Consider the following 22,882-nt stretch of genomic DNA (forward strand, 5'->3'; position numbering starts at 1 on the left):
CGCCAGGACAAGGGTGAGGGGAGAATGCGGGGGTGGGTCTAAGGAAGCCCCAAGCCAGCATCACTGCCAGTCGGAACAGCGAGGGCCTAAGCAGCCCCGGCAGCCAAAGTCCGAAGGGGGAGGAGGAGAGGGGAAGAGGAGGAAGGCGAGCGGAAGAGGGGAGAGAGGAGAGGAGGGGTCAGGAGGGGGGAGGAGGGGAGGAGGGGAGGAGAGGGCAGGAAGGGAGGAGGGGCGGAGCGGGGGCGGGGCGGAGCGGGGGCGGGGCGGGGCGGGGCGGGGCAGGGCGAGCTCCCGCGCCCAGCTAGTCTGGCTCGGTTCTCCTTCCGCACAGTCGGGGTTTCCGTTTCCCTCCTGTGGGCAGGGTGAGAGGGAGCGAGGCCGAGCTCGGGCCGCCGCCGCCATGTGGCCCCCAGACCCGGAGCCCGACCCGGACCGCGAGCCCGCCGGCCGCTCCCAGCCCCGCGCGGCCCTTCCCGGGCTCCGCGCCCTCCTGCCGGCGCGCGCCTTCCTCTGCTCGCTCAAAGGCCGCCTCCTGCTGGCGGAGACGGTGAGTGCGGGCCCCCGGCCCCCTCCCGGCGGCGCCGAGACCCCTGCGGCAGCTCCCGCCTGCAGCTCCCGGGCGTGGAGCTAGGGGCGCCGCCTTCTGCACGCCCGGGTCCTGGCGCCCCGCCCGGCCGACGCCCCTCGCAGCCCCGCGAAGTTGGGCCGAGATCGGCAAACTTCCCCGGTTTGGGACGGGCTCGCTGAAGCTCAGCCGCGGGTCGGAGGCGAGGCGGGAGCCGCAGGGAAGCTTGGGGAGGGGCCCCCCGACGCGGCGGCCGGGCCCCTGGGAGCTCGGCCCAGCACTGTGTGACCTCCGGCGCCTCCGCCCTCTCTGGGCCCCTGGGACGGGCTGCGTCCCCGCATCTTCTGGCCTCCATCGCGGGCACCCCGCTCCGCAAAGCCTCTCGCCACGCCCGGGCCGGGCCTGGGAGGAATCGGCCGTTCGCGACCCCCAGGTCGGGGGCCAGGGTCGTCTCTCTGCTCCCTGGCTCGCTTTCTTGGGCTCAGGGAGGACCGGCCGGGCCTCGAGCTGCAGGGCGGAAGCCAGAGTGGAGTCCCGCCAGCTGGGAGGGGGGACCCCCGGGATTGGGTGAGGCCCGGGCCATACAGTGGGGGGCGCGCAGGGAGCCCACGCCCACCCAGGCTGCTGAGAGGCGGCCCAGCGGGGTGACTTCATCCCCCTCCTCCTCTCCCTCGCTAGGATCCAGCCGTCCCGCCCCCGCTGAGCTCCTTCCCGCACCCGCCCCTCCCCCAGGCCCATCAAGAGGCCTTTGTCCTCGGGACATTCCGAAAACTCACGCACTGTCGGCCTGTGGGGTTGGGGTTTGGTGCTGGGCCTCTGTGGAGGGAAGGGAAGAGGCCAAGCGGAGCGGAGGCGGGATAAGAGTGGAGCACTTGTTACTCAGATTTACAGCAATTTGATAATCTGTCATTATTCCCACTTCGCAGACAAGAAAGCTGAGGCCCGAGCCTCTAGGGGATTTGACGTGGGTCAGTTGAGGGCCAGGGGACAGCAGGGATCAGAGAGAGGAGGGTTCTGCCCCAGCCTCTCCTTTGTACCACCCAGGGCAGATGGCAGGAGGCCGTCCTACCACTTCCTCTGCCTCTGGGGTCAGCCCAGAGGTCACCAGCCTGGCACCTGCCGGACTCCCAGATGAGGCATCAGGGTCCAGGACTCGCAGCTCACACTCCAGGGAGTTGCCTCCTGGTTGGCCACGCAGCCCCACTTTGGAGATTGATGGGAGCCACTTTTTCGGAGAAGCCTTGAATCCACCATCCCCTGAGGGGACCCCAACCACATCCCCACTCAGGCTCACCTCATGGGTGGAGGGGATGCTGGCCAGAGCCTAGAGGAGGCCCTTGGCAAAGCTGGGCGCCAAGAATCTAGGTCTAGGAGGATGAAGTGGGGAGGAAGGACGGATGAGGAGTGGGCACTGAAGACGCAAGGGGAGCCACTGGAGGTCACTCCTGCCCCCCTCAGGTCACCTCTGGCTGCCCCCAGGCCCAAGCAAGTGGGGAGGCTGACATGGGCAGGAAGGGGGAGGAAGTTGCCACCAGGAATCAGGGAATGAGGAAACAGAATCGAGAGGGAGATCCCCAGAATCAGGCTTTGGGGGTAGGGGACAGGAAAAGGAGGGACAGAACAGCCTTTGGCAGAGGAAGTAGAGGATAGGGCCAGGCCAGAGTCCTGTGGCCTTGCCTTCCTGGGAGGCCCTAGCAGCCTCTCAGCCCATCTCTACGCCTTATTTTCCCATCTGTTCAAGTTGGGCTCAGCTACCTCCATTGTCATGTTCAGGCCAGATATGGGTGCTCTGCAGCTCATTTGTCTGAAGCTACCACAGGGCCTCCTGTGGGGCATCTGGGTGTCATCCCCACATAGCCCCCTGGCCCACTCTGAGCTACTCAGCCAGGGACCTGCTCAAACCCAGCCAGAGTGACCAAAACCAGGACAGATAAAGGCCAGCAACCACAGGGCAGTGTTGCTTAAGAACTCCAGATGTGGAGTCAGCCAGGCCAGAGTTCAAATTCTGATGCCCTCTTACTAGCTGTACGACACTGAGCACAGCACTTCATCTCCCTGAACCTCACTCTTCTCATCTGCAGAGTGGGCTGTGAACGGCACCTGGTGCCTGGGTGGTGGTGAGGAGCTGAGGACGCCCCACAAGCCTCAGCAGGCACTGGTCCAGCGAACAGCCCCATCATCCCCGTCTGCTCTTCAGAGCACACGGGGCAGCAGAACTAACCCGGGGCCTCGGCACCTCGAGCATCAGTTGCCACCCACAGTGTGTGGACAGGGCTGCAGAAAACACTTTAATCCTTAATCAGTTCCTCGTTACAGTTTCCCCACCCTTCACAAAGGCTGAACAAATGAGGCAGCAGGGCATGACGTGTCAGTGTCACCACTCCCTCTCCTGGATGTTTTCTCCTTATTGTGAAAATTTGCAAATATACCAAGAAAAAACCCCATATATCCACCATCTAGATTATACTATTTGCTTTATCACATATCTATCTGTCCATCAATCCGTTTTATTTTTTGATGCATTCAAAGTAAATTGCAGACATCAGTACATTTCAACTCTGAATACTTCAGCATGCGTATCATTAACTAAAGCGCCACATTTGTGTACTGTTTTTCAGGTAAATTTTTCATTCAAGCACAAACCTTGGGTGTTGGGTGTAATTTTCTGAAACTGGCTCCTGCTTAGTTGACTGCCTTTGAGACGGGTTGGGTTTGATTTTCCCGTTGGGCACCATCTGAGTTGGGTGGATTCTGCCATAGAGCCTCTGGGGCAGGTGGGAGTGGCGCAGCCCCAGGAGGCAGCTTCCTGGGAGGTTGGACACAGGAGAGGCTGGGGCTTCCTGACTGGGTCCTGGCAGGGAGCTGGCCTGAGGTCAGGATGCAGAGCCATGCCCAGAGACACTGGGGGCAGCACTGGTGTGCGTCTGATGGAGTTCTAATCGTGCAGCTGCAGGACTGGGCAGGTCACTTCACCTGCTGGAGCCTCCTCTAGTCCTGCCTGCAGGGAGGGGCTGTGCACGGGCTCTGACTTCTCCCTCCCCCACCTCCCAGGGTCTCTCCTTCATCACCTTCGTCTGCTATGTGGCGTCCTCAGCATCCGCCTTCCTCACTGCGCCCCTGCTGGAGTTCCTGCTGGCCCTCTGCTTCCTCTTTGCTGATGCCATGCAGCTGAACGACAAGTGGCAGGGCTTGTGCTGGCCCATGATGGTGAGGGCTGGGGCCCCGGGAGGAAGGGGTTGACTGGCCATCACAGAGAGGTGTGCATTTCGGCCCTCATCCTTTCTTCAATGCACTGGAGGGGCCATTTGCAGTTGGTTGAGCCTGGTGGGTAGGCCTGGCCTCGGATGATCCAGGCCTCACCACACGGCAGCCACATGACCCAGGGCAGGTTGCCCTGCCTCCAGGGCCTCCAGTGTCCCTCTGTGAGGCTATGAACCCCAGACGGCATCCTCCCCCCTCGCCGTCAGGTGGCGCTGGTGTTCCCAACTGGGCCCATCGGCATGAGTCTTAGCCGCAGGAATTCTAGCCATTTCCACATGGGGCAGGGCGGGTTAACTGAGGACTTGCAGGGCTTACCCGGATCTCAGCCACCTGACAACTCGTTTTATCACCTGGGAGGGCCCAGAACCCCATCCCGGACTTTGCTGTATGAAATGGGTAAGAGAGAAGGGACAGCAAAGGTTGCACTTGAACTCTGGTCTCTTGACGTCATACCCAGCATTCTTCCTGATGGGCTGCACCCCGTCCCCATTTTAGGGACCGGTAGACAGAAACCATGATACATAAATGATCTGCCACAAGTATGTGGCAAAGCAAGGTCCAGGGCCAGATCTCCCTATCGGAGAGCCAGAGGGAGCAGTGACAAGATTTCCAACTTCTCCCTCCCCGCCAAACGGGGAAGTCTGCATCTGGGCTGGGCCACTGGGCAGGGGCGGGGTGGAGGTCGGGGGAGGACCAGGGAGTGCAGGTGGGGCCAGGAAGAGGGGGAGCGCTGTGGACGCTGGACCTGGGGGCCGGGTGTGTCCAGGCTGCCAGACCCATCTTCCCCTGACAGTGGGATTCTGGCCCTGTTCTTGGCACACAGTGCCCTTCTGAGCCCCTCTCCCCTGCCTCGACTTCCAGCGGCCCCCTTCCCATGCTGTGCCCCACTCCAGGGAGCTCAGGGCGCTGTGACCATGCCCCTCTCTCCCCAGGACTTCCTACGCTGTGTCACAGCGGCCCTCATCTACTTCGCCATCTCCATCACAGCTGTGGCCAAATACTCGGACGGAGCTTCCAAAGCAGCCGGGGTGAGTAGCCACTCTACCCCTGGGAGGGGGGGATGCCCAGTGATGCCCCACTCAAGTTCACCCCACTCCTAAGTGGGTGCCCCTCTTAGCTTCTTGGGCATATTCTGCCTCTGCCTAGGTACCTTGGGCTTTCACATGGATCTCAGCGACTCCACTGTCCTCTTATTGGAGATTTACTCTGCCCGGAGTTCGAAAAGGCTGTTTGCCAAACCAAGTTAACAGCTCGTTTTCCTATCTGTCGTTAACGGGAGGGGTCTGTGTCCGCCAATCTGAGCTACTTATCCAAGCAGATAAAGACAAAGCTATGCGGATGGCGCAGCGGCTGCTCCGGGGCTGGCCCTCCCCATTCCCAGGCTCCCAGCTCCTGATGACGCGTCCCATCCTCCCTGTCCCCTGTATCGCACAGGTGTTTGGCTTCTTTGCCACCATCGTGTTTGCAATTGACTTCTACCTGATCTTTAACGATGTGGCCAAATTCCTCAAACAAGGGGACTCCGCAGCTGAGACCGCAGCTGACAAGGCAGAAGGTAGGTGGCCACCCTGTGGGTCCCACCAGGGAACCCAGCGCATCACCTGGAACGGTTGATGCAGGGGCCCTGCTCTCCCCTGGGGACACTTGGCTAGTCTGAGGCTGGAGTAAGAGCATTTCCTCTCTCCCCATGGGCAGGACGTGTTTTCACAGCCTGGTTCTCCTATCCCTTCATGCGGCACTGATCATAAAGCCGGTCCCCTCTGGGGAGCACAGGATTCCCCAGGGCCTCAGCCTTTCCAGAAGGGGCAAGCTGAGGGCACGCCCGGCACCTCCTCCTCATGAAACCTTCCCTGACAATCCCCCAGGACGGCCAGTCACTCCCCTTCAACTCCCTGGACGCCATCCACTGGGCTGCAGCGTGGCCGCCTGTCCCACAGCAGCACCCCCGCTCCCCAGTCTCGCCTGCCCCCAGCCCAAGGGCCAGCGAACCAAGCTCTCATGCTTATCCGCAGCGCCCAGGCAAACACAGTCAAGCTCGGGCTTGTTTCACTTTTTAGATCCAAACAAAGTGCCACAGACTTTTTGGCCCCTCAAGCCATCCTTCAGCTCAGAATGGCTGTTGTATCGTTACCTGATTTAAAAAACAAAAACAAAAAAAATCCCTGCAAGCTGGATGGCTGGTTTTTCCATCCATGACAGCAGCCATACCAACGTGTCACATCCTCAGGGTGCATGCACCCAGCTGGGGGCCCTATAGGGGTGCATCCAAACTCCAAGCTGGTTTGGAGCTTGTGATCTCCCTCGGGCCTTCCTCAGCCACAGCCCAGGGCTCTCCTGCCCGGGGAGGCCACCAGAGGAGGTGGAGGTCCCTGCCCAGGGAGCAGGAGTCACAGGGGCGGTGGAGGCTCCAGCACAGAAATGCCGGGAAGCCCAGGAGCTGACCTGGGACCGAGGGCCCAGGCCATTTACCTGCCCCTTCCTCTCCACACCCCCAGGCAGGCTTTAAATGGAGAGGCAGATGTCAGCTTCCTGCAACTGAGTAAATCGGATGTTTGGCTCAGCACCAAACTCCCCCAGCCTGGTGTCCCCTGATCCCTCGCGGCCCTTCTGTCAGCCTCTGTTGACCCAAACACCTACAGAGGCTGCCATGTGCTGGGCCCTAGGGATGTGCAGACGGGCAAGGCCAACTACCTGCCCTCAGGGAATTCAGCCCAGACAGGAATTAGACCCAGAGACAAAGTGGTGATGTACACACACGGCATAAACGGGGGCACGAGGAGCCCAGAGTAGATGTCAACTGTAACAGTACAATGAGAGCTGACAGAGGTAGGGATGAAGCAGCTGAGGGAGCACCCATCCTATGTTCCCGCTAGGAGGCTGTGGAGGTGGCCCCATTGCTGGGTTTTGATGGATGTATAGGAGTGTGCAGGCAGAAGAAATGGGACAGGTGGAGGGAAGACAACAGAGTATAAAGGGCAGATGCTCCCGTCCAGGTGAGGTGTTTCTCTGGAACAGGTGGTCGCGTCCTGTGAGGATCAGCAGTGACATGTGGCTGGACAGAAGGACAAGGGGGGCTTTTGAGGGGCCTGCAGGCCCTGCCTTGGAGTTGGCATCTCTCCACTGAGTGCCTGCTGTCCCCAGGCAGGTGACATTGAAACTCCTGGGACAGGGGAGATTGAAACTATGAAATGGCTAAAAAGAAGCTTCCTGATTTTCCAGTATGTTTTACTTTCTTGGGCAATAGCTAGCCCCATCTTGACCTGCTGAACTGCAGGTTGGGGGGCAGATATACAACCCTGACACCTCCAGGTGAGAACGGCCCAGGCAGATTTGGGAGGGCCTGGAGCCCCAGAGCAAGGGGCATCTGGGCTCCCCACCTCCATTCGACTGCACCCGGAGGGTCCCAAGCACTCGACGGTCCTCACGCCAAGCAGACACCACCCACAGCGCCATCAGCTGCGGGAGCGGCCTGAGCCCCGGGTTCCAGCCGCCAGTGCCTCCCCAGAGACGGCTCCCAGGCACCGCTGGCCCCGAAACTCCTGCCAAGCATCCTCTTTGCTTTCCTTTCAGAAGAGAATTCCGACTCTGACTCCGACTGAAGACCCGACCTGCCCTGGCAGCCTGAGCCACGCAGGCCTCCACTCCTGCAGCTTCTGACCATGCTGGCCGGAGCGTGGCCAGGGGACCGTGCGTGTTGGGAGGGAGGCTGTGACTTCTCGAGCAGCAGCGGGAGTTGCTGACGGAGCAGGCCTCCTCACAGCCCCAGGGTGACGTTCCTGAGCCCGGCACACATGATGGCACCCCTCGGCTTAGCACTCTCCAGCCTCTCTGCTCGTGAGGGCATCGTTCCGCCACTTCTCGTTTCTGTCCCACAGACCTTAAGCCCTTAAACCTCTGCCAAAAATAAGCACAAGGGGACAAAGCAGATAGAGCCTTGTTATACCATCCCAGGAAGCACTTCACGCTGCGGTGAGTGCGGGGGAGAGACAAGGCAGAAACCGGCGGAGGGCCGTCCCCTGGGCCCCAGTGGTTTCTGTCTGCATCTGGTGCCCCTGCTCCCGGCAGGCATCTTGTGGAGAACGATGCTTCCAAGATTCTTTTGTTCAAGGAGCAACAGTTCCCTCTTCATTCTCGAAGCAGGGAGAAAACTGGCCTTTGCTGTATGATCTAGGAGAGAGTGGGTCCCAGTGCCCATGAGTGATACCTTACACCCTTGGAGACCATATCTTCTTCAGATGACATCCTCTTCTGGGTCTAAGACTGTTTCAAGAAGAGCTTGTAGACTAGCGTACCAGGTCCAAGAGATCGAGGGCTCCAAACGACGAAGTGGCAGTGACAGCCCCCAGGGCAGCTGGGCAGGCCCAGCCAAACCCTGTCTTTCCCTGGGCCGTCAGCAGGCGAGAGGCTCTCTGGCCCTCAGGACAATGTGCTTCTGAACACCTGACCCTCACGAGGGGTGAGACGTGCCTTCTGTGTTCACCTAAGGACCTTATTATGCTGTGCATGTATCTTCAATGGGATTTTGTAACTTTATTTTTATTTTTTTAAATTTTTTTACACAAAAGCAGCTTCTTAAATGGCATTTCCTGTGACCCAAGAGGCCTTGTGAATGAGCCAGAGTTCTGGACCCATGTTTTGGGCATTTGTAATCTTTGTTCTTCTCTTGCATGTGAATCTCCTACCCTGAAAAAAGCCATAATGGATTAAATCAGACTGACTTCCTGCTTGGAGTGTGTGTGTTTGAAAAAAACCTTACACACCCGGAGCAACGCTGCCGGGTGTCATGCGTCAGCACAGAGTGGTCCCACGCGCCGTGTGGATCCTGGCAGCTCCAGGTTACAGCAATGATGCACGCGCACTTGCTCCCCGCCAGGGCCCTGCTAGGCGTCTGCACGTGTACTCTACACCCCACACAATCCTCTTTCACAGTTCAGGAAACTGACGGTTTCGGTGACTTGCCCAGGTCCTCACAAGAGGCCCAGGGTCTCACCCACGCATCAGGCTAACGTCCCATGGTAAGTCAGTGCTTTGGCCCCGGCGATGGAAAAGGATCGAGGCATTCTGCCCCAACTTTCACACACAGTGTGTTCTGAAAACACGTATGAAAGTGGACTGTGCAGAAGCTGACGGGCCTGTGGGTGTGGCCCCACCTCGCCAGGCCCAGCCAAGCCGCCTGTGGACAGCGACACCGCGGAGTCCTCACCCCCAACTGTGGCTGTGTTCAACCCCCGCCCTACGGGCCTGTTTCAGGATCTGGGCCACAGCCTTTGAAAGGGCGGGAGGCGAGGCAGAGCGAAGAAAGAGATACTGTTTTTACATGTCCGTTTATTAAACAAGAACTCCTTCATGACAATTTAATACAGCATTTATTAGCGATTAGTGTTGAGAAAATTATTTCCCTCTACATACAAAAATACAGATTTGAACACTATGAAAACAATCAGGACAAGTACCGTGAAAAATTGGTCCTTCAAAAGAAAGAGGGAAAACTGAGGGCAGCACGAGGCTTTGTCTGCTGTCAGGGACAAACCAACAGGAGCAAAGGCTTTGGGGCCCCCAAACCACTCCAAATGGATAGAGTCAAACCTGGGAGCCTGTGGGAGCCGGGTGGTGCCCACCCCAGCGCATCCACACCAGCTTCAAAAGCCAGGATGGGAGCTCTGACCTACCAACAGCATAAACCAAAGTTTGCCAAACAGGCGGCACCTCAGGTCGCCCTGCAGCTGTGTCTACACTGCTAAAGGAAATAGACTTTTAAGAAGCAAAGTGTAGTCGTTGTTAAATTAACATTGCCCCTCTCCCAAGTACCACTGGGCCAAGTACCGAGTAATCACATGGGAATTATCAGCCATCTGACTCGACTTCCTTTGTTAGAAAATAATAACACATTCCGACCCTTCAAAGCGACCAAAAAAAAAAAAAAAAAAGCTACAGTTGTATGTTTTAATAAATCCATTCCTTCATTTTAAATGGGCTCAGCTAGTTTACTCAAGACTTTTCTTGACCAGACATAACTCAGTCCTGCAGGGGTGGGAAAGCAAAAGGAGCAGCCGGCATGTCCTCTGTGTCTTAATTTCATCAAGCTTGTCACAGCAGGAAATCTATTATGTTTGGGCGGGAAACCAGGAAGGGCCACGGAACCTACCCAGGGCATCCACAAACCAATCTGAGATCCGAGTGGAAGGTGAGCCCGAGACCAGCAGAGATTCCACCCCCCACCCCGCCCCACCCCAGCACATCTCACACGGGCAGAGGGAGGCTGGCCAAGGCGGAGGACGGCGGCCTGAGCTGATCTGGAAGACAGACACCAGCCAAAGAAAGGGCTTTTTTCACCGTTTTAGACCCAAAGATGGGGAAGTCAGAGCACCGAGAATGTTCTGTCCTTTTTTTATGGAACCACTTTCCTCTTACTGTTTGAGATGAGCGGTGGCTGTTCAAACTGAAAAAATGGTTTAAAAATGCCAAATGCAGTTATACTGATCAATAACTACTTCACAGAAATATATTCTCACTCTCAGGCTGTTTAAATAAGCAGAAACAAGATGTTGGGGAGAAAGCAGCAGAAAACAAGACCGAAAAAGCCGGGGGTTTGGGGTTTTTTTTTTTTTCTTCTTTTTTAAAATATATAATGAAGTTTAAAGGGAAAATGACCAAACCTCAAAACCAACATTGCTGGAAGCAATATTGAAAGGACACAATCTAAAATCATGCTACAAAAATAGTGTTATCTTGTTTAACTAAATGTACATCTTTTTTTTCAATTCCATGATTGACAAGAGTGTTCATGTGACTGACACACGGAAGGCACCAAAGGTGAAGTGATTATTATTTGTCTTAAAATATACAAAGACATAATTACCTACTTTGGGAAAAGAAAAAATACAGTCATACCTGTAATAAATAGTTAAGTGTTTTTTGCCACGGGTTCCTGAACCCCTACAAATTTCAACATATACAAATAGTTTCGACCCCTAGCATTCTTTTAGAGGAAACTACATCAGAATCAAGTTATGAAAAGCACTGGTTTTATCCACATACGTCAGTTTCATCATGCGGCAGGATTTGAAAACTCGGTTTTAAACGGGTTACGGAGTGACAGAGTTGGAGGCAGGCGAGAGGCCTTAGCGGCCTGGGCCGGTCCCGAGAGGCGGCACAGGCATCCTGCCCTCGCGCTCCCCCAGGAACCCTTGGACCAGCCAGTTCTCCCTCCAAGCACCGAATATCTGCCTTCCTCACATCTGCAGAAAGGAGAACAGAGTTGAAACTTGCAAAGTCAATTCTGGAACACGCAGGAAAGCAAAACGGCCCGCGAGGGCAGCAGCCAGACCTGGCCCCGCCTGCGTGGACGCCAGGCCCCCACGCTGTCCTCGTTTCCTGACCGTCCCTTCAGGTGGCTTTCCTGATAAGAGGGGTGCTTCCTACCGGGTTTCAGCAGTGTCCTCCAAAGACGACTCATACTGGATGGTTCCAGGCTATTACTGAAACCCGTACAAACCACTGGCGGATCAACTGTGTCACGCGTTCTCTCCTCTGAGGTGCACTTATGAAAAGAAACTCTGGGCCTCTCCCTAATCCCACCAACAAAACTGATTAAGGTCATTTGAGACAAGTTCCTACTCTAAATTAGAACCATGAAAGTTCTGATGTAGCTCACTAGAGTCCAGGCTATTAACCCCTTAATGAAGGCTCTCGGCCTTGTGTAGAATGCATCCCAAAGAAAACACAACACTCCAGGGTGTCTAGATAGCGAGTCACCCAAATTAAAGTCTTGGCATAAAAACTAGACAACAAACTAACCCTGTGAAAAAGATAAACGATTGAAGGATCCATGAACTAAACTTTATTCTAGGCAAGTTGCCACTGATTTACTCAGCGGACTTACGGGTAATTTTTTTTCTTTACTTTTATGTTTATAGAATAATAAAAACTAGAAAGGAAAAAATAAATCCCCAAGGTTGAGAAATTATATCCAAATGGAATAAGAATCTAGACCAAAGGAAGGGAAACTGTATCAGAACCCACCCCTCTGTATCAAGCCTAAAAGTATATAAATGCCATTTACTGGTGTGAAGAAAAGTTAAACAAACATTCAACTTTGAGAAGAAAATTCTTCTAGATCTAACAGATATCGAGGGTATTTTCTTTCAGAGACAGTTTCTAAATAAAAGAAATGTAAAGAGCCAGATATTTCAAATTACCTTCTCAACCAGACAGTTATGATTTCAGCGATATCTGCTGAGAAGAGAAGAAATAGGAGATTTTATAAAGAGCCAGGAGCGTTTACAAAGCTCAAGGCAGGCGGTGTTAGGCCTGCGTCCTCTCTGAGGGGCACCCAAATCAGAATCCGAGTCACCTGTCCAGACCTGTGAGTCCCCAAACTCACACTAAGAGCCCGGCGCCAAGGCACGCTGTTCCCCACGCTGGCTCCCGCTCTCAGGTGGGCTCCAGCACACAAGACCTCGCTTTTCCAAAGAGGGCAGGAAGTACCCTGGGTGGGTAACCATGTCCAGTGCCCTTGACAGGCCCACGACAGACGGTCTGAGCCTCCCCCTCCTTCCTCTCCCCTCCCAGACCCGCCCCTGCTCCCACTTCACCGGCTGTCACCTAGCTGGTCCTGGGAATGGTTGCTGATGAAATAAGAGGGAGCCCCTGAGTTCTGCGAACTTCACTAGGAGCCAGAAAAGTGTCTGGAGACCTCACACGCTAATGGCAGTCGCTGGAGCAGGAAGCAACTTTTTATTTCGCTTGAGACAGTCAATCGGCAGCAGCCTAGAAGGTGTTTTCACCTTTTGCTACCTGTGTAATGCCATATTTTCCTGTAAACCAGAGGTGGAGAAAATGACAATCTGGCAGTGGCACGAAGACTTCATGGTTGCTTTGTTTTGAACGTGGACGGCACAACGGGACCCACTTCAGTCGTCACGGCCTCCCAGAATCACTACAGGGGCCACATGTTGTCTCCACACTTTATTCATCCGTTAGGACAGATTCTGAGAACAACCCAGAGAACATCTTGTACAGCCCGAGATTAGGAACTTGGTCCGCCTCTTAAACACGTGGAGAGGTGAGGGGTTTCTTCCCAAACAGCACATGCAAGTCTACAAGAAAAGGTGAGCTTGGGCCACACACCCCTGAAACAGGGAGGGGTTATTCAAGGGTCATTCACTGCAAGCAAGAATTCACATACATGTGCAGACAAAAGGGTTAGTGCTTCATCTCCTCAGAGGCCGCATGTGGCTTAACCCAAGATTGAATCACTAAGAAAGCTTCGAAGAAAGGCAGATGCAACTGCAAACTTTAAAAGAGTAGGAATGTTTTCAACTGAGTCACAAAGCTCTCTCCAGAAGCATCCGACACAGGGTGGGGTCGGATACACTCCATGCCTGCCCATGGGCATGAGCCTTTAGCCAAGGGGCAGTGATGGTGCCCAAAGGGCAGGGGGTGGCATCCACCTTCCAGAGCCAAGCTCTCAGAACCAGGCTGTGTCCTTGGCTTCCCTGGGGCCAGGCCGGGCTTCGTCCACGCTGGCACTTTGGTTCAAGTTGCCATGGAAGACGTGGCCATTGGGACTGCGCAGGCTACTACATTCTTGCCTTTCTGTGGGCAAAGGGAATCTCTCGGACGACTGTTGCTGTAGAGTGAAAATCTATTTTCTTTGCTTTAAATCGAATTTCTGTTGTGAGATTTTCATCTGTAACTGTCTTTGTCTTTCCCCGGCTTTATATGGAGCCAACAAGTATCTTTAGGCTCTCGTGGTTAGAATCTCCCTGTATGAAAGGGAAAAGGTACTTACCCCCGCCCCACCCCATGCCTTAAGCAGTGTGAAGGGAGGCTAAAGGAGAATCAGAGAAAAGAAAAAATACCGCATCAACCAAATCGATGCCAGGATAAACTTTCTCTGAAGACGTCAGTGTTTGCATCCATCTAAAACCACGAGAGTTTCCACCAAATGCTTGAGGGTTTCAACCATCCAGTCTCCAGGAACAAATTCAAACATACACAAGTCTGGCACCAACTATGAAAGCCAATATCATCCCACCAGAAAATTGAGAAACACTAAGATTGCCTCAGCCTCAAAAATGCCCCAAACCAAACTGACATGGGTCCATATTGGAACTATTAAATGCAAAAATAAGCTTCCTTCAGTTTGCAAAAAACAGTCCTTTTAAGCCCCCCAAATCTAGACTGTCTTGTTTGTACACAGAGACAACATAAGGAAAATGCAGGTGTCTTTCCATTGACACTGGACAACCATATTCCTTCCTTCTCACCACACTGCCACACGTGACAGGACTTATGACTCTGCATCACACCAATTTGCATACCTGGCCACTTCCGGTTGTAGTGGGAGCTTATTAAATATAAAGAAATATATTTACAAAAACCATGGGAGAGTCTCATGGCACAAAGGACATTAAATAGTTACAGGGGAATAAATAATTCCAAGATTCTAACACTAAGATGCAAATTATTCAATAATTCCTAAGTGGCCGATGGCACAAGGTGTCACCACTTTTTATCATCTATCAGCGTTTACAACTGCGATGGGCTTCAGAACCGTTCCTTGCAGCGGACAACACATCCTCAGGAGGCCAATAGGCTCCTTTCAACCAGATGATAAACTGGTTTTACTGAAATGACTTGGGAAAATTTGGGCAACAACCCTGCCTGAACAGTCTTCTTTTTTTCAATCTCACTTCAAAGGCGGCTTTTTTATTGAGGCCAAGTAACATGAGTCCCAGCAGGAGATTTCTGATACAGTTCAGGGTGGTCCTTCTAAGTGGGCCCCATTTAATGCAAGGCTGAGTCTTTGTGACCCTGTTTTTAAATGGAACTCTCAGAGAGAGATAAGCCCCATTTTGACTAAGCATATACACTCAACAAATGCAAAATAAATACATAAAATGAACAGATAAAATCCAGATGTCATAATCTCCTCAAAAATCACTACACATAATAGGTACAGAGTTTGTGAAGCATGGTTTGTACTGCCTCACAACATCCATGGGAAGAGGGCTCCGTCAGACCCGCTGTGACCAGGCCTGGCTGCCCTCTGCGGGAACAGAGGGAGGGGAATTACCGCCTGATGAGCTGGGTCTGCATCTGCAGCCCACGGCCCCTGAGCAGACCAGGGACTTGAACAGGTGACCTGGGTCACGGCCCTGGAAAGGAACTGCGGCAGAACTCAGATTGTATGGGATGTTCAGTTCAGGGGGCCCAAACCCCGACCCTTCAGAGACAGCACAGTACCATTTCCTGCGGAATCCCCAGCCAAGCAGCGCTACCTGATCAATCTACCCGCGCAGGGAAATCAGACGCTGCTCTGCTATGCAGAACGTAATGCCATGTGTGCACAGCTGGACATTTCTCACACAGGCTCTGCTCACCCCACCCCCAGACCCAGACCCTCTCTCTCGTTAACACTGCATGCTGCTGAAGCTGTAAACACTCACTAGGACAAGATCCTGGGGACTCTCCACGTTAATGCAAAAATCTTCCCACCAGCAGTAAGCGTTTTTTTCCTCGGTCAGGGAGAAACACAAAATATTAGAGCTAGAGTGAGGTTTGTAAACATTAAAAACAGTTCAGAGTGAAAACCTGACACGTTAAAACAATTTTTCCATAAAAGATACAATTAGTCTCCAACAGAAAACAAAAAACAAAAAACTACAGCATCGTAGGGGCTCATTTAACTCAGTCACCACAATAATCGTCACTTTATCGAGAATCAGTTCAAAACCTTACATAACTGGAACTTTCCCCGACAGATTCCAAGATCGACATTCATGGTTACGACCCTGAGGCACAGGGATGACCGTGCCTCTGAAACATCAGTGAAAGGGGGTGTCATGGTGCAGATTCAAGTATTTTCAAATCCTAGACAGATCGACTCAGAATCACTCTAGAACTCTTCTCAGGCATTTGAAAATCAGTGCACACCCCTAAAATAGAGGTGTGTCCCCACCTGTGGTCCATGATGCCAGCAAATGGGCAAGGGTTCGGGCTGGGGGAACAGACTGTATCTCTTTCGTGGCTTTTACCTGGGAAGGTAAAATGACAGAAAATCTGCAGTCCAGCCTCAAAGTATTCAGGAAAGGGAGGAAACTGGAAAAAAGATGGTCCCCACATTCAGGGAGGTGATTCATTTGAGGAAGCATTAAGGGATTTCTCAGCAGGGTAGGAAACAAATGGTGACCCTCCCACAGGTCAGCAGTGCCGCGGCGCCGTGCCAAGAGGATGCCAGCTTTTCCCCCCCCCCCCCCCCCCCCCCCCGCAAACCCCAGACCCAGCGAAAAGCTCTGCCAGCACACCCACCGCCAAGACCCTCGGTGTCTCATGTGGCTTTCCAGGCTTGTGCTGGTGTCTCGATGCCCCAGGCGTGGAAAACAACGGGGAGAGGGGGATCCTGGCAGCAAGACTAAAGCTGACCTGGGGCAGCTATGGGAGCTGCCCAGGAATCACTGCTCACCGACTGTTCCAACCATGTACCTTCATTCCTTGATTCCACCCCCCCACCCTCCTAGCAGCCCCCATTTAATCCAAAGTCCTGACTTGTCACAAATACATATGACAGGGTGGCTCAGAGTCAGACGTGAAGCCTGTGCTCAGGGACAGTGAAGTGGACACGGCAGCCTGTGAGGCCAGCGGCTCCCAGGGCCACCAAACCGGAGGATCTGGGCACCTGTTCCGCCCACCTCTTTCTGAACAGCTGGGCACGGGGCTCCCTGCCTCAGGCACCCGCCACAAGGGCCACTGTGAAAACCCTTTCCCAAAATGAACTTTTACCGAGGAGGACAAAATTCAACTTAGTCACATGAAAATCTGACGTGATGAGGGACAGAAAAACTTGATTGAAAGGACGGGCACGAGGAGCAGAGGGAAGAGGACTCTGGCGCGTCCTCACGTGTCCAGGCGCTGGATCTCGGGCCGGCTGTCCACGTCTCTGGACTCCGTGCGGGCGCGGATGTAGTCACTGGCGCTCTGCTGGCGGAGGCTGACCCTCCACTTCTGCGCGGCCAGGAACGCGCTCACTGCGTGCGCCGCGGTTGCCAAGAAGCCGAATATCTACGAGACACAAACCCGGTTAGTCCACGGGCACGTCAGCCGTCTGCGGGGTCTCTGAGCAGCTTACAGTGAGCCGAGCTGCGGCAGCTCTCCCAGCTCTGACCCCAACACGCAGCCCCGCTGAATGTTCAGCTTGTCATGGCCAAGTTCATAGTCGTGTGACCCACAAAAAGGCAGCCTAAGGTCTCTTTCAAAGTATTCTGGATCTACAAGGAAACAGGTCACAGAAGTGCCTCTTTTACAGACCTTCATGACACTGGTCCTTGGGGGAAAATACAATGTAGATGAAACACCGTGAGATGAAAAATCAGGGTCTCGCTGTGTGAGCCCCAAATCAAACCGCAAGACCTGACATTCCAAATCACAGCCCCCAACCCCCACCTGCTATCCAGCTGCCGCTCACCTGGGCAGCTCTGGGTGGGCAGCTCCAGGGTGAGAAGCAGTGGAGTTTTAATGATAAGATAATGACTGATGAATCTACTGACTGATACCTTGGAGAGCTAACAGTTTAGCATTTTTAATAAACCTTTTAACCATCCCCCGCAATTACAAAAGTGCTATATATTCTTTGCAAATACAGAACAATAAGGAAATGCAGAGCACAGAGGGAGAAAGTCTTACATTGTCTGGCCCCGTCCTCCCCACCCCCACCCCGCATTCTGCAAGATTGCATCTGCCTCATTAACACCCCATCCCGGCAGGGAAGGCCCTAAAAGCAGCACCACTAACAGACATCCAGGGCTCCGTTGGGAAGAGACTAAAGCAGAAGTTCTCAAACCTGAGTGTGCATCTGAGAGCTTGTTAAAACACATTTCTGATTCGGCAGCTCTGGGGGAGGCTGAGAAGGGCATTTCTAACATGTTCCCGGGTGATGCTGAGGCTGCTGTTCCGGGGACCACACTTTAAGAACCGCAGCACTGAAGGAACTGGGACCTCCGCTGGCCCAGTAACAGTATCACTAGCAAAGACAAAGCTGAAGGAGAAGGAGTAGGACACAGGCCAGGGGACCAGAGGAGCAAGTCACAGAAAGTGTACAAATCAGCCCTGTTTTAACATGTTGAGTTCACTTACCACGGCAGCAATTTCTGCTCCGGTTTTGTGGTTTAAAGCAGCCAGTACAATGGAAGCAATAAAGAAAAAGAAAGTGCTGAGTCCAGTGTTGACCAAATCCTAAAGAATAAGATAAAATAAAATCACTTGAAAAGAACCATTTCATGCCTTGCCCTAAAAGCAACTGAAGAACTTTCTAAATAAAAAGCACAATACCCCGCCTCTCTGCTGGCTCCATATTTTAGTCTCAATGGCCCACGGGTATTGGTCACACAGAGGAAGGCAAAGAGGATAACAGTTAATGATGCTATTTGATAAATCACCACAGCAAAATCCACATTTTAACCAACCACGTCATGTTACCATTTCTTAATGACCTATTATGGAAACCAAACTGCTAACCCACAAGGACACGCACACTAATTACCCAAAACACATTCAAATCCTCTTGGCATGGAAAAGAATGGACTGAAACTGGTGAAATCCCCTCATTCACTTGTGACATGTCAAGCACACTGTTTTCAGACCTGGAGAACACACTTAGCCAGGCCTCATGCTTCTCTTTCTCATGCATGGTCTTTCAAGTCTCCATGCTGCTAAAGCCTAGAGGATTTTCCCCTAAGCTTCTTGCAAAGCAAATCAGGTTACAAATCCAACGCTTCGAACATTTAACTCCTGTCTTACTTGTCGAGAGGAACATAGCACAGTGATTAAGGGACACAGACGGATGAGGGTCCTAACTGACCATGACTGTGGACAAGCCACTTTGCCGCTCTGTGTCTTATATGGGCGCAGCCCCCCATCCCACCCCCCGGAGGTGCTTTAAGGATTGGGTGGAACAGCCCATGTGAAGAGCTGAGCATCGTGCCCGGCCCATGGGAAGGGTTCCCTGCACATCTATTGTTACTTCTGATATTACTACCTGGGCATTAGGCCCCCCACAAACTGGGCCATACCAGAGCGCCCCTGTGACCTCTACAGGGAAAGAGAATCCAGGCAAAATCCTCAACTGCTTAAGTGCCAGGTTGACTGTGCCATCAATACCAGGTGAGTCCTCCTGGCTGGGCTGGTTTCAGGGGCCATCTCCTCTTTAAAGATGGCAAAAGGCAGCATTCACATCATAACAGTCCTGAGCCTGTGCAGCGGGACCCTCCAGGCACACACACGCTCCTGGCCAGCGCTTCTGCACCGGCTCACAGAGAGCAGCAAAGTACGGACTACAAACTCTATTCAGAAATGTCTGCCAGGGGCTTCTGCCAGCAGGGCAGTTTTCAGTGGTGACCAGTGTGAAGCCATGGCAAAATTTTCACAGATTCAAATCAGCAAGTGTTTAGTTACACCCAACTCTGGGTAAAGAAAAATATAGGGATATTATAGGGATAAAGAAAAATATAAAATGTACTTTCCAAACCAAAGACTATTCAGAAACAGGGAAGATGTTTTATGATAAAATGCTGAGGCTGAACATCAAACAAAACAGTATGTACATTAATGGTGACAATATAAAAATATAAATGTGGTAAAGGGCAAATAGGTACTAAAGACTTTGAACTTTATTTGTCTATGAATTCCACATTTGGAAATTCATCTTAAATATCATACTAGCACAAAAAGGTCTAAGCACAAGGATGTTCATCATACTATTTTAAACAGCAAAAAACTGAAGGCAAACAAAATGCTTAAGAATCAGGGATTTGTTGAATAAAATGGTATTTCCATAACAGAACACTATGCAGTCATTAAAAATAATGATATAGTTTTATATTTAACATGGAAGATACTCAAGATAGTTTAAATGGAAAAGCATGACTTTAATGGTTCCATTTTTCTGCACTCACATATCACAACGTACATGCACATGTGAAAGACAGTCTAGGGAAAATATTCTATAAGATTACACCCACATATTACAAATGGTTACTCCTGGATGGGTGCTATCACATATGATTTTATAACAGCTTTATTGAGATATAATTCACCACAATCTAATTTTAGAACATTTTTAGCACCTCCAAAACAAACCTCATATTCATTAGCAGTTAATTCTTCATCCCTTCCCTTAATCCTAGGCAACTAACAATCTGCTTTCTGTCTCTATGGATTTGCCTATTCTGGACATTTCATATAAATAGAATTATTATATAATATGGGATCTTTTGGGACTGGCTTCTTCCACTTAGTATAATAGTTCTAAGGTCCACTCATATTGTAGTATATATCAGCACTTCATTCCTTTTCATTACGGAGTAATATTCCATTGTATAGATACACATCTTATTCTTTCACCAGTTTTTGGACATTTCAGTTGTTCCTGCTTTTCAGTTACTGTGAATAATGCTACTATGAACTTATAAGCTTTTATGTAGACATATGTTTTCATTTCTCTTGGGTCATCACATGATTTCATTTTTCCTTTATTATCTGTATCTTCCACTTTTTCTATAACAAACACTTACTACTTGCACAGTTTAAAAGGCTTAAAACTGGAATACTGCAAAAGTTAGTCAGCATCAATCTCTTGAGTTCCTTGGCCATCAACAAAATCAAGGCTTGTAGATTCACCCTTCACATTAGGGAGCAGACACAGGCATGCCTTCAGATGTGGATTTGGGGAGGGGTTGGGTTTAGTCAACACTGGTGCTTTTTGTTTTTGGTTTTTTTTTAACGCTTTTAATGGGACATGCACTCATCAGTCACATGCTTCATGTCTGCCGCAGTCGCTCCCCCTCCCTGCAGTCTCACACCCAGCCACATTGCTTCCTATGGGGAGGGGCTCTAGAACACCCAAGGTTGCAGCCCCTTCTTAGGCCAGGAGATGAGGAGGAAGGGCACCCTCACACACACAGGCTTTCCGGTCTCTCCTTCATTAACACATCAATAAGCACAGGTGGGAGCCCAAGTAACTCCAATAACTGATCAACGGGATCTGGCCCACAGATAGGTTTGACTTGTACACTGTTCAAAACAGATTTGAACAAGCCGACATTTAAATATCAGAAGACTGCACATAAGAAACTTCTAAAAAAAACAAACAAAATCCATCTTTCAGCTGCTCTTGAAAAACTGTCCTGAAGTCCCATGAAGTAACACAATAGGCTGTGACTGAGTAGAACGACCTCTCCGTCTCCCAGACCCCTGGCCCATCTTCTCACTTGCCCATTTCCGCCACATGAGCAGCCCCGGGGGACCCTGAGTCTGTGACCCTGATCCAATCCTAGAGAATGGGCCATCCTACAACGTGCCCCATCCTTCCATACTCTGTGCCCAGCGAGCACCTGTTCATCCCTCAAGGCTCAACTGGAATCTGGCGTTTTCTCTGAATTTCCCCGACTGACCTGCTCCAGGCCCCCTGCCCCGAGGAAGCCGTTGTGTTCTCCCAGGCCTCACACCAAACAGGATCACACAGAGCACACATACCACAGGAGAGCAGCTGGCATCTACCTACCCTGCGCTTTCAGTTCCCAAAACCTGGCCCAAAGCAGCTGTTCAGTACCACTGGGCTCTGTGGCTAGCTTGAGTCAGCCCTACACATGGACAAGAGAGGAAGTTTACAACCACTCGGAACATACAGTGCACTGACTTGTGCCCAGATGGCCCCAGTATCAAAGGGATGATCGGAGTACTGATGACAGGGGCAGCTACCATCTACAGAGAGCCCACTGTGCCAAGCATGTAACTCCCAGTGTCTCACTGAGCCCTAACCTAATTACCATCCAAAATATCTATAATAAAGGGCCTTTAGAGATGAGGAAATTGAGCCCTAGAAAGGATGAGTTTGGCATAATGAAAAATATATATTTGGTCTTTGTCCCAGATTCCTTGGAATTTCCTGAGTGATAGGAGTGTCTTGTCATTCTTAACGAGGCCCTTTCAACTATCCCTGAGTTTATGCTAATGAAGTGACTCTCAAGCCCCTAGATAGTTTCTGGATGGGGACTGGTTATCAGAAAAACCAGCCAGGTGATTAGAGGGTTGGAACTTTCAGCTCCACGGCCCCTGTGGGCGGGAGAGGGGCTGGAGATTGAGTTCAACCTCCAAATGGCCAAAGATTTTAATCAACCATGCCTACATAATGAAATCTCCATAAAAGCCTGAATGACGGGGTTCCACATGCCGAGAGGGTGTTGCCCCCCAACTCCATGGGGACAGAGACTCCTCTGGACCCTGCCCTATGCATCTCTTCCTTTTGGCTACTCCTGCTTTGCATCCTTTAGAACAAGCCAGAAATCATAAATAAAGCACTTTTCCAAGTTCTTTAAGTTGTTCTAGTTGACATTAACACACTCTTTCTGACTGCATCAAATAATGCTTGTATAAAATATATACTTACAAGCTGACATTAACACACTCTTTCTGACTGCATCAAATAATGCTTGTATAAAATATATACTTTGCATTGTCCTCCTTATTTACCATTTTTCATGCATATGTGAGTCAACTTACCTCCTGAAATGAGCCGGTTTTCTAAATCTATACCAATCACACCCTACGTCACTCATCAGCTGGCTCTGTTGGGGTCAAGAATACTCCTACCACCTTGTCAGAGAAACACACACACCCAAGGCCAACCCACTGTGATGATTCCAGCTGGATCAGCTCGGAGAACTCACTTCTGCTCCCGTCCCTGAGAACAGATGACCTGGGCTCCCATCAGTAAGTACCATCTCCTCGAGTCCATGTAACTTACATACTCTTTTGTTGGATAAGCAGACACCTTCACCTGCTCTAAAAGGGTGGAAATCCTGCAAAGGATCCCAAAGGACAGAAAGTGTTCTCAAGTGACCACGTCACCACCTGGTCATCGGCCCTAGCCAACACCATCCGAAAGGAAAGGAGGGATGTTAACTTTCCAGTGAAAAAGATGCACTTCGATATAACCCCAGAAATGTGGTTGTCAACCAGTGAAAAGTCTTTCACGGTCAAAATAGAAAAATCAGGATT

At 51.7% G+C, this 22,882-nt stretch overlaps 2 protein-coding genes across 3 annotated transcripts in view; one reads left to right on the top strand and one right to left on the bottom strand.

Annotated features, from left to right (window-relative positions):
- The first annotated feature begins 283 nt into the window (after nucleotides 1–283).
- Nucleotides 284–9,777, top strand: CMTM3 (CKLF like MARVEL transmembrane domain containing 3). Of its 2 annotated transcripts, XM_036833112.1 has the most exons (5): nucleotides 288–547; nucleotides 3,617–3,772; nucleotides 4,759–4,854; nucleotides 5,261–5,381; nucleotides 7,397–9,777. In XM_036833112.1, the coding sequence occupies exons 1-5, from the start codon at nucleotides 401–403 to the stop codon at nucleotides 7,423–7,425; spliced, it is 549 nt and encodes a 182-aa protein (XP_036689007.1). In that variant the 5' UTR covers nucleotides 288–400; the 3' UTR covers nucleotides 7,426–9,777. The 2 variants fall into 2 exon arrangements, with proteins under 2 accessions (XP_036689008.1, XP_036689007.1); XM_036833113.1 differs by lacking the exon at nucleotides 5,261–5,381 and having other exon boundaries at nucleotides 284–547.
- Nucleotides 8,376–22,882, bottom strand: part of CMTM4 (CKLF like MARVEL transmembrane domain containing 4) — a 69,572-nt gene continuing 55,065 nt past the window's right edge. The window contains exons 3-4 of the mRNA XM_036833110.1: nucleotides 17,963–18,061; nucleotides 8,376–16,891 (exon numbers count right to left, since the gene is read on the bottom strand). Coding sequence (XP_036689005.1) covers nucleotides 16,727–16,891; nucleotides 17,963–18,061 — 264 coding nt within the window. The 3' untranslated portion in view covers nucleotides 8,376–16,726. The remainder of the gene's footprint in view (nucleotides 16,892–17,962; nucleotides 18,062–22,882) is intronic.

The sequence above is a fragment of the Balaenoptera musculus genome, chromosome 19 (assembly GCF_009873245.2).
Source record: "Balaenoptera musculus isolate JJ_BM4_2016_0621 chromosome 19, mBalMus1.pri.v3, whole genome shotgun sequence".
NCBI classification, from domain to species: domain Eukaryota; kingdom Metazoa; phylum Chordata; class Mammalia; order Artiodactyla; family Balaenopteridae; genus Balaenoptera; species Balaenoptera musculus.

Bases quoted from the DNA above. Each gene is read 5' to 3' on its own strand.
- CMTM3 (XM_036833112.1), top strand. From the start codon at position 401: ATGTGGCCCCCAGACCCGGAGCCCGACCCGGACCGCGAGCCCGCCGGC. The intron at 548-3,616 runs GTGAGTGCGGGC...CCCACCTCCCAG, and splicing joins GCCTCCTGCTGGCGGAGACG to GGTCTCTCCTTCATCACCTT. The intron at 4,855-5,260 runs GTGAGTAGCCAC...TGTATCGCACAG, and splicing joins GAGCTTCCAAAGCAGCCGGG to GTGTTTGGCTTCTTTGCCAC.